This window comes from Leptidea sinapis, chromosome 44 (genome assembly GCF_905404315.1).
Source record: "Leptidea sinapis chromosome 44, ilLepSina1.1, whole genome shotgun sequence".
NCBI lineage: Eukaryota > Metazoa > Arthropoda > Insecta > Lepidoptera > Pieridae > Leptidea > Leptidea sinapis.
Genome location: NC_066308.1, coordinates 963,213 through 975,536, shown reverse-complemented (window position 1 = coordinate 975,536; position 12,324 = coordinate 963,213). Strand labels below are relative to the sequence as shown.

Sequence of the window (12,324 nt, the reverse complement as noted above, 5' to 3'; positions counted from 1 at the left end):
TTTGAATTCTAACTTCGTAACATATTAACATAATTTTATGCAATGGCTTATAAAACAAATATATACTCGTGTCACAATAATAAAACATAAGGTAAGACAAACTTGTATAAGAAAAGTTACCCTGTTAGTGTACGGGGATGAATACATAAGTAGTAACTTCATTTGAAATGAGATCCTACGGCTCTGTTCTAACTTGTTGTTCATTTGAACTTGTCACTTCAACCAACTGCTGTTGACTTCATTACAATAGAAAGGAAGAATTCGGGTGATGTCATGAACAAGTTATGTTTTTTGAATGAGCTATTTTTTCCTTCCAATTTATTTATTTTGTTGTTTTAAGACATCACAATAGCTTTTTCATTTTTCATTTCAGCTTTTTCATTTGAATGGATTAACATTCAACTCAGTAGGTTAAGCGAAAGTACTTATTAAAATTAATACTGCAAGTTACATAAAAGTACGTAAATATTGTAGCTGCAATCGTTTATCCTTATTTATTGAAGTTTTTCTTTTTATATTTCATTAAATGTTGAAAAATAATATTTTTTATATTTATTTAGGTAAGATTTAACATGTCAGAAATATATAAATGCAAAAACATTTGTTTCACACACTATTGTGAATATAAATAAAACATTTGTGCGCAGGTTCTTATTTTTTTTTTTATTTACGATATTCTTTTTATCAAAAACCCTTAGTAAATAAGAAATAAATGAACAGTATTTAGGTTGTAATATTAGTCTGCAGGTATATAAAGCCCTACGGAATCGTTTTTTACAGGAAAGGTGTCGATATTTTAGTAAAATACAAAACTTAAGACATTGTCCAACGATTTACAAAATATTAATTCAATCTTTTAGTTGTGGAGCGTTTTGACATTTTATTAATATAGCAACATAGCTTACGTCGTCATGTCGATGTAATATCGTCTGCCACTGAGATTATTTTCACCATTTATCCTTTCATCAATTGTAGTGCATTTTAAAGTTTCATTCGTATATTAACTTGAATAAGTGAATCCTCACATCACTGATATCTAGATTTGTAACATGTATTTGAATCATGATATAATAATTTATTTAGATAATAAATTAGATAGAAAGTGTGATAATCATAATATTAACACCAGGAACAGACACAACTGTAAGTCTTTTGTTGAGCGATACAAACCAAATGTGCTGCGAAATTCAAATTCTGAGTTTCTTGCGTCCGTTCTTCTTCACTGAGGCTTAGGGCTTATAGGCTTATTCACTGAGGCATACTTTTTCGATTGGGTGATAGATTTTGACTTTCAATAAATCATATTTATGTCAATATCATATCCTATTTTGAATAAAATTATTTGATTTAAATAGTGACAATAATTTTCATTTTTTAGGTTTTTCTAATATCTCTGGAAAGTGTTTGTACACAGTAAACGTCAGCTGTAGTTCTTGCGGAATTCAATTGCATTGAATTCTATTAAATAGTTACGTTTGAAATATGCTATAGTTAATTCATTAGAACTTACCGAAATCTCAACAAATCCTCAAGTGCGCTGAAGAGATAGCATAGTTTCGCTAATTCTCTTCACCCTAAATCAATATTTTTTATTAATTTAAAACCAAAATTTAAATAATTAAAAACTAAACCATAAGTTAATAAATTTGGTATAAACCATATTAATCTTAAAAAATTATTTAAATTATAAAATAATTTTAATTTATTTATAGAATATAAATTCATACTTCTAATTAATCATCCTAGGAATATTCCAATTCCTCTAACATAAATTACTATTAATTTTATTCTTAGGGGTAAATAAATTATATAAGGATAATTAAATATTAATCATCTTAAACCTCTACCAGAAACTACTCTTATAATTATTAATAAAAATATTCTTTTTAATATAATATAATCTTCTTCATATAAATTATAAATACTTCTTAAATTAAACTCATTAATTATTAAATATATAATTAAACGTATTCTATAAAATATTGTTAAACCAGTAGAAAAATAATATAAATAAAAAATTATTAAATTTAAATTTCTTATTCTAACCATTTCTAAAATTAAATCTTTTGAATAAAATCCAGCTAAAAATGGATATCCGCATAAAGATAAACTTGAAACATTCATACACAATGACGTATAAGGAATGTAAAATGAAATATCCCCTATTATTCGAATATCTTGATTATCACTTATTATATGAATAATTATTCCTGCACATATAAATAATAAAGCTTTAAATATAGCATGAGTTAATAAATGAAAAAAAGCTAATTCTTTAAATCCTATTAATAAAATTCTCATTATTAAACCTAATTGTCTTAAAGTTGATAAAGCAATAATTTTTTTTAAATCAAATTCATAATTAGCTGAAATCCCAGCTATAAATATAGTTAAACTAGAAATTAATAAAATGAAATTTGTAAATTCTAATGTTATTAATAATCTATTAAATCGAATTAATAAATAAACCCCTGCAGTAACTAAAGTTGAAGAATGAACTAAAGCTGAAACAGGAGTAGGAGCTGCTATAGCAGCAGGTAATCAAGCTCTAAAAGGAATTTGTGCTCTTTTTGTTATTGCCCCCAAAATAATTATTACACTAATAATCTTTATAGAAAAATCATTATTTATTAATTCTAAATAAAAAATATAATTTCATCTCCCATAATTTAATATTCAAGCAATTACTATTAATAATATAACATCCCCAACCCGATTAGATAGAACTGTTAATATTCCCGCATTATAAGACTTAATATTTTGATAATAAATTACTAAACAATAGGAAACTAAACCTAATCCATCTCACCCAAGAAAAATTCTAATAATATTAGGACTGATAATTAATAAATATATTGATAAAATAAATAATAAAACTAAAATTAAAAATCGTATTAAATTTAATTCAGACTTTATATAACTTTTTCTATAATAAATTACAGAAGCTGAAATTAAACTAACAAATATTATAAATAATGTAGATATCCAATCTAATAAAATTGTAAAAACAATATTTATAGAATTAAAAGAAATTAATTCCCACTCTAAAAAATATGTTATATTAATTATAATTAAATAAATTCTTAATATCATATTTAATATTATAAATATTATTAAAAAAAAATCTTAAAAAATAAATATTTTTATTAAAAATAACTTAAAGTGAATATACACATTTTTGATACCACAAATCAATATATTTTTTTAAATTATTTAAATAAAATCAAACTATTAAATAATCAATTTTTATAATTAAAATATTTAAAGGTAATCAATGTAATAATAATAATAAATATTCACGAGAAGAACTTAAATAAAATCTATATAAACCTAAATTATATTCACCATGTTGAGAATAAGAATATAAATAAAGTCTATAACCAGCTCTAAGGAAAGAAATTATTATTAATATAAATATTCTTATTCAAGATCATCTAATTAAACTATTAATTAATTCAAATTCCCCTCAGAAATTTATTGAAGGAGGAGCTGCTATATTAGAAGTTATTAATAAAAATCACCATAATCTTAATGTAGGTATAAGATTTATTATTCCTTTATTAATAAATAATCTTCGTCTCATAAAACGTTCATAATTTATATTAAACTATTAAATTTATATAACAAAATATTCCAGATGAACATAACCCATGACCAATTATTAATAAATAAGACCCTATAAAACCCCAATAATTTATAGTTATTATACCCCCAATTACTAATCCCATATGAGCAACTGATGAATAAGCAATTAAAGATTTTATATCAACTTGACAAAAACATTTTAATCTAATATAAACTCCACCTAATAATCTAATTACAATTCAAATAAAACCAATTTTTTTATTAATTTCTTGAAATATAATTAAAACTCGTAATAACCCATAACCCCCTAATTTTAACATAATTCCAGCTAAAATTATAGACCCTGAAATTGGAGCCTCAACATGAGCTTTAGGTAATCATAAATGAACAAAATATATAGGTATTTTAACTAAAAAAGCTATAATTATTACTAAATATAATATAATATAATCATATCTTAAAAATTTATATATATATATATATATATATATATATATATATATATATATATAATTATTGTATTTATATTATTAAAAATATAAAAAATCCCTAAAAATAAAGGTAAAGAAACAAATAAAGTGTAGACTAATAAATATAAACCAGCTTGAATTCGTTCTGGTTGATACCCCCAACCTAAAATTAAAATTAAAGTAGGAATTAATCTTCTTTCAAAAAATAAATAAAATATAAATATATTTATAGAACTAAAAGTTAAATATAATAATAATAATAATAATATAATATTAAATAAAAATAATTTATAATAATAATTTCCTTTATATAAATTTTCTCTTGCTATAATTATTAAAATTCTAACTCATATACTTAATATAATTAAACCAAAAGAAATTATATCACACCCTAATATATAACTTAAATTTGAATAAAATATTAAATTTATAGATAAATTTATGAATAAAAATATTATTAAAAATAATATTATTTGAGCCAATCAAAATATATTTTTTAAAAAACATAAAGGTATCATTAATAATAAAAATATAAAAAATTTTATCATAATAAATTATAACTTTGAAAATAATCATTTCTATGAGTTCGAATTATTGAAACTAAAATTGATAATCCTAAAGCCCCCTCACATACTGTAAATACTAAAAATACTATTAATATAAATATATTATAATTTATTATAATTATATAAATTAATATTATTAAATAAATTCTTATCTAAGTAAAACAATTAATAAATGTTTATGCTTTCTAACAAAAATTATATTTCCAACAAAAAATATTAATATAAATAAAAATTTTATCATTAGTTTTTATAGTTTATTCAAAACATTGGTCTTGTAAATCAAAAATAATATTTTATTTAAAAACTTCAAAGAAAAGATTTATACCTTATCAATAATCTCCAAAATTATTATTTTTATTAAACTATTCCTTGATATTCTAAAAATATTCATTATTTTATTAATAATTTTAATCTCAAGTATAATAATTTTTATTAAACATCCTTTATCCATAGGAATTATAATCTTAACTCAAACTTTATTATTATGTTTAATTTCAGGAATAATAATTAGAACTTATTGATTTTCTTACATTCTATTTTTAATTTTTTTAGGGGGACTTTTAGTTTTATTTATTTATATTTCAAGAATTGCATCAAATGAATTAATCAATCAAGTGTAATAATTTGGCTAATTAAGCATAATCCTAATAAAGATCCAAAATTTCATAATGAGGAAATATTTGATGGTCTTGGTAAATCAATTAATGCTCCATTTAAAATTTTAATTAAAGGATGAGTTTTTTGTAAAGGTTTAAAATTATTTATCATTAGTTAAATGATCGTAAAGGGCCAAAAAAAATATTTGTAATTTTAATAACAGCAATTAATGTAATAAATATATAAATAATTAATACAATAGTTAAAAAATATGTTTGATTATTATACAATTTAGTTAAATTTAAGTTATTTTCTTCAATTATTAAAAATATATTTAATAAATTATTTATTTCATAATTAATAAATAAATTTGATGAGTAGTAAGATTTATAAAAAAATCAATTAAAAATTAAAAAATTAATTAAAATAAATAGAAATATTTTTAAATTTAAAGAAAAATTGATTAATTCATTTGATGCAATTCTTGAAATATAAATAAATAAAACTAAAAGTCCCCCTAAAAAAATTAAAAATAGAATGTAAGAAAATCAATAAGTACTAATTATTATTCCTGAAATTAAACATAATAATAAAGTTTGAGTTAAGATTATAATTCCTATGGATAAAGGATGTTTAATAAAAATTATTATACTTGAGATTAAAATTATTAATAAAATAATGAATATTTTTAGAATATCAAGGAATAGTTTAATAAAAATAATAATTTTGGAGATTATTGATAAGGTATAAATCTTTTCTTTGAAGTTTTTAAATAAAATATTATTTTTGATTTACAAGACCAATGTTTTGAATAAACTATAAAAACTAATGATAAAATTTTTATTTATATTAATATTTTTTGTTGGAAATATAATTTTTGTTAGAAAGCATAAACATTTATTAATTGTTTTACTTAGATAAGAATTTATTTAATAATATTAATTTATATAATTATAATAAATTATAATATATTTATATTAATAGTATTTTTAGTATTTACAGTATGTGAGGGGGCTTTAGGATTATCAATTTTAGTTTCAATAATTCGAACTCATAGAAATGATTATTTTCAAAGTTATAATTTATTATGATAAAATTTTTTATATTTTTATTATTAATGATACCTTTATGTTTTTTAAAAAATATATTTTGATTGGCTCAAATAATATTATTTTTAATAATATTTTTATTCATAAATTTATCTATAAATTTAATATTTTATTCAAATTTAAGTTATATATTAGGGTGTGATATAATTTCTTTTGGTTTAATTATATTAAGTATTTGAGTTAGAATTTTAATAATTATAGCAAGAGAAAATTTATATAAAGGAAATTATTATTATAAATTATTTTTATTTAATATTATATCATTATTATTATTATTATATTTAACTTTTAGTTCTATAAATATATTTATATTTTATTTATTTTTTGAAAGAAGATTAATTCCTACTTTAATTTTAATTTTAGGTTGGGGGTATCAACCAGAACGAATTCAAGCTGGTTTATATTTATTAGTCTACACTTTATTTGTTTCTTTACCTTTATTTTTAGGGATTTTTTATATTTTTAATAATATAAATACAATAATTATATATATATATATATATAAATTTTTAAGATATGATTATATTATATTATATTTAGTAATAATTATAGCTTTTTTAGTTAAAATACCTATATATTTTGTTCATTTATGATTACCTAAAGCTCATGTTGAGGCTCCAATTTCAGGGTCTATAATTTTAGCTGGAATTATGTTAAAATTAGGGGGTTATGGGTTATTACGAGTTTTAATTATATTTCAAGAAATTAATAAAAAAATTGGTTTTATTTGAATTGTAATTAGATTATTAGGTGGAGTTTATATTAGATTAAAATGTTTTTGTCAAGTTGATATAAAATCTTTAATTGCTTATTCATCAGTTGCTCATATGGGATTAGTAATTGGGGGTATAGTAACTATAAATTATTGGGGTTTTATAGGGTCTTATTTATTAATAATTGGTCATGGGTTATGTTCATCTGGAATATTTTGTTTATCTAATATAAATTATGAACGTTTTATGAGACGAAGATTATTTATTAATAAAGGAATAATAAATCTTATACCTACATTAAGATTATGGTGATTTTTATTAATAACTTCTAATATAGCAGCTCCTCCTTCAATAAATTTCTGAGGGGAAGTTGAATTAATTAATAGTTTAATTAGATGATCTTGAATAAGAATATTTATATTAATAATAATTTCTTTCCTTAGAGCTGGTTATAGACTTTATTTATATTCTTATTCTCAACATGGTGAATATAATTTAGGTTTATATAGATTTTATTTAAGTTCTTCTCGTGAATATTTATTATTATTATTACATTGATTACCTTTAAATATTTTAATTATAAAAATTGATTATTTAATAGTTTGATTTTATTTAAATAATTTAAAAAAATATATTGATTTGTGGTATCAAAAATGTGTATATTCACTTTAAGTTATTTTTAATAAAAATATTTATTTTTTAAGATTTTTTTTTAATAATATTTATAATATTAAATATGATATTAACAATTTATTTAATTATAATTAATATAACATATTTTTTAGAGTGGGAATTAATTCCTTTTAATTCTATAAATATTGTTTTTACAATTTTATTAGATTGGATATCTACATTATTTATAATATTTGTTAGTTTAATTTCAGCTTCTGTAATTTATTATAGAAAAAGTTATATAAAGTCTGAATTAAATTTAATACGATTTTTAATTTTAGTTTTATTATTTATTTTATCAATATATTTATTAATTATCAGTCCTAATATTATTAGAATTTTTCTTGGGTGAGATGGATTAGGTTTAGTTTCCTATTGTTTAGTAATTTATTATCAAAATATTAAGTCTTATAATGCTGGAATATTAACAGTTCTATCTAATCGGGTTGGGGATGTTATATTATTAATAGTAATTGCTTGAATATTAAATTATGGGAGATGAAATTATATTTTTTATTTAGAATTAATAAATAATGATTTTTCTATAAAGATTATTAGTGTAATAATTATTTTGGGGGCAATAACAAAAAGAGCACAAATTCCTTTTAGAGCTTGATTACCTGCTGCTATAGCAGCTCCTACTCCTGTTTCAGCTTTAGTTCATTCTTCAACTTTAGTTACTGCAGGGGTTTATTTATTAATTCGATTTAATAGATTATTAATAACATTAGAATTTACAAATTTCATTTTATTAATTTCTAGTTTAACTATATTTATAGCTGGGATTTCAGCTAATTATGAATTTGATTTAAAAAAAATTATTGCTTTATCAACTTTAAGACAATTAGGTTTAATAATGAGAATTTTATTAATAGGATTTAAAGAATTAGCTTTTTTTCATTTATTAACTCATGCTATATTTAAAGCTTTATTATTTATATGTGCAGGAATAATTATTCATATAATAAGTGATAATCAAGATATTCGAATAATAGGGGATATTTCATTTTACATTCCTTATACGTCATTGTGTATGAATGTTTCAAGTTTATCTTTATGCGGATATCCATTTTTAGCTGGATTTTATTCAAAAGATTTAATTTTAGAAATGGTTAGAATAAGAAATTTAAATTTAATAATTTTTTATTTATATTATTTTTCTACTGGTTTAACAATATTTTATAGAATACGTTTAATTATATATTTAATAATTAATGAGTTTAATTTAAGAAGTATTTATAATTTATATGAAGAAGATTATATTATATTAAAAAGAATATTTTTATTAATAATTATAAGAGTAGTTTCTGGTAGAGGTTTAAGATGATTAATATTTAATTATCCTTATATAATTTATTTACCCCTAAGAATAAAATTAATAGTAATTTATGTTAGAGGAATTGGAATATTCCTAGGATGATTAATTAGAAGTATGAATTTATATTCTATAAATAAATTAAAATTATTTTATAATTTAAATAATTTTTTAAGATTAATATGGTTTATACCAAATTTATTAACTTATGGTTTAGTTTTTAATTATTTATTTTTGGTTTTAAATTAATAAAAAATATTGATTTAGAGTGAAGAGAAATTTATAGCGGTCAAGGTTTATATAATATTTTAAAAAATTATTCAATTATTTTTAATCTTATACAAGTAAATAATTATAAGATTTATTTATATAGATTTGTTATTTGAATATTATTTTTAGTAATTGTTATAATAATTTATTTAAATAGCTTAAAAAGAGTATAATATTGAAGATATTGAGGTGATTATAAAATCTTTAGATATTTATAAGAAAAAAATTTTTAATATTACAATGAAAATGTAAAGTTTTTTTTAAACTATATAAATAGAAATATTAATGGGAATTATCCACTGAATTTAAGTTAGCAGCTTAATAGGAATATTTCTTTAATTGGAATAGAATTCAATTTTATCATTAACAGTGATATACCTCTTTTTGGTTTCAATTAATTAACAAATAAGGAGTTAATAACTCTATCTTTTAAGTCGAAATTAAATGCAAAATTGCTTCTTATTTTAAGATAAAATGAAATTTCATTATCATTTAAATGCAAATTAAATGTTTTAATTAAACTATAATCCTATATTAATAGCTTCAGTTTAGTATCTTTTGATTTCATTCATGATATAAACCTAATAGTAATATAATAATAAAAAATATAGAAGTTTTGAATCAGATAATTAAATTAGTTAAATTAAATGTTTTAATAATAGGGAAAATTAAAGCAATTTCAACATCAAAAATAAGAAAAATAACTGTAATTAAAAAAAAATGTAATGAAAATGGAATTCGAGGGAGAGATTTAGGATCAAATCCACATTCAAATGGAGAACATTTTTCTCGATCTATAATTGATTTTTTAGAAATTATTATTGAAATTATTATAAGAATATTAGAAATAATAAAGAAAATCATTGAAATTAAAAGAATAATAAGTATTATTTATATTAAATTTATTAAACTTTTTATTGGAAATCAAATATACTATTTATATTATATAAATAATTAATTTCCTCATCAATAAATAGTAATATATAAGAATAATCAAATAACATCAACAAAGTGTCAATATCATGCTGCTGCTTCGAACCCAAAATGATGATTTCTAGAAAAATGAAAATTTAAATGTCGAATTAAGCAAATAGAAAGAAAAATAGTTCCAATAATAACATGAAGTCCATGGAATCCTGTTGCTATAAAAAATGTTGATCCATAAATTCTATCTGAGATAGAGAAAGGGGCTTCAAAATATTCATAAGCTTGAAGTAAAGAAAAATAAATACCTAAAATAATAGTAAAAAATAATCCTTGAGTTGTTTGATTAAAATTATTATTTATAATAGCATGGTGAGCTCAGGTTACTGTTAATCCTGAAGTAATTAGAATAATAGTGTTTAATAAAGGAATTTGAAATGGATTAAATGGGATAATTCTTGTAGGGGGTCATGAAATTCCAATTTCTACATTAGGAGATAAACTACTATGGAAAAATGCTCAAAAAAAAGAAATGAAAAAAAAATTTCAGAAATAATAAATAAAATTATACCTCATCGTAAACCTTTGGATACTAAAATAGTATGTTTGCCTTGAAATGTTCCTTCTCGTGAAATGTCACGTCATCATTGAAATATAGTTAAGATAATAATAAAATATCCTAGTAAAATTAAATTAAAATTAAAATTATGAAATCATTTTACTAGTCCTGTGACTAAAGTTATAGTTCCGATAGCTCCTGTTAAAGGTCAAGGACTATAATCAACTAAATGGTAAGGATGATTATGTAAATTATTTGACATTAATTAGTTTCTCTAGAATATAATGTTCTTAAAATAGAAATTACATAAGATTGAATTACTGCTACTGCTCTTTCTAAAGTTAAAAGAATAATTTGAATTAAAATTAATAAAAATAATAAATAAGAATTTAAAATATTACTTGTATTACTTAGTAAAGTAATTAATAAATGACCAGCAATTATATTAGCTGTTAATCGAATAGCTAATGTTCCTGGTCGAATAATATTTCTAATAGTTTCAATTAATACTATAAATGGTATTAATATAGTTGGAGTTCCTTGGGGAATTATATGAATAAATATATGTTGAGAATTATTAATTCATCCAAATAATATGAATGAAATTCATAGAGAAAGAGAAATAGATAAGGTTATGGATAAATGTCTTGTACTTGTAAAAATATAAGGGAATAAACCTTTACACTAGTGCGTGTGTAGTTACGGGGGATACCAGATAACACAAATTATGTCCCATTATTAGTCATAGTACTAGTCTATATAACCACATTACTTTTAACTCAGATTTTCTAATTTGTGTTAGTCAGATTGTTTTTTAAATTAAAAATAAATATCGCTGGCATAGTATTAGTAAATTTTTGTATCCATTACATGGATTGTCCAATTTTTCGGGTAAAGTACCTGTTTATGTACCAGCCACACTGAATATCACTGTCCATCACAGACGTTGGCTTATAGTAGTGTAAGTGTGTGCGTGAAACTATATGTTTACACGTTGACTTGTTTTGATGCGTCACTGACATGTAGGTAACACGGAGTCCTTATTTTTTTACTCGTCTGTGGTTACAAATAACTTTAAATAAAAAATTAAGCTCTTCTGTACTACAAATAAATTAAAAACACAAATACTATAAGTTGTTATATCATATATTTGTTATGTACATACAATTAATCCAGCGTACTATGACATACAATTAACTCAATGAAAGGACATTCACAAACACGACGAAATTCCAATAAGGTGTACGAATTATTGGCTTGAATTTGTACTATAGTTAAAATGGATTTAGCTTAAGCTGGGTTTCATTTTGTTTACTTGTATGTTAATTATCAACGAAAATCGTGAAAAATAAAGAGTACACGTCCTGTAGGTAGATCAATATTGTTATTTGAATGATAATTAACATCAATTCATATAGTGTATATACTATCATGTAGAGAACAAACTATCTGCCGTGTTATCAACTAGACTTCATTATATTTCTTAATATGGATTGCCATAATATATGATACTATGCGGAAGAGAAGACCATAATATGTTGAAC

General features: G+C 20.7%; 2 protein-coding genes and 1 pseudogene across 2 annotated transcripts; 1 reads left to right on the top strand and 2 right to left on the bottom strand.

Annotated features, from left to right (window-relative positions):
* Positions 1–1,563: 1,563 nt before the first annotated feature.
* On the bottom strand, positions 1,564–6,935 carry LOC126977193 (NADH-ubiquinone oxidoreductase chain 5-like; annotated as a pseudogene).
* Positions 6,936–7,750: 815 nt separating this feature from the next.
* Positions 7,751–9,108, top strand: LOC126977208 (NADH-ubiquinone oxidoreductase chain 5-like). Its single transcript, XM_050825923.1, is given in 1 exon segment — positions 7,751–9,108. A coding segment is annotated over 1 exon segment (1,263 nt). The 5' UTR covers positions 7,751–7,776; the 3' UTR covers positions 9,040–9,108.
* A 1,140-nt stretch (positions 9,109–10,248) lies between these two features.
* Positions 10,249–10,862, bottom strand: LOC126977192 (cytochrome c oxidase subunit 3-like; the record flags this gene model as incomplete). The annotated part of the gene is given in 2 exon segments (XM_050825909.1): positions 10,249–10,757; positions 10,760–10,862. Coding segments are annotated over 2 exon segments (597 nt in total), but the record flags the coding sequence as incomplete, so codon positions are not given.
* Between the last annotated feature and the right edge of the window lie 1,462 nt (positions 10,863–12,324).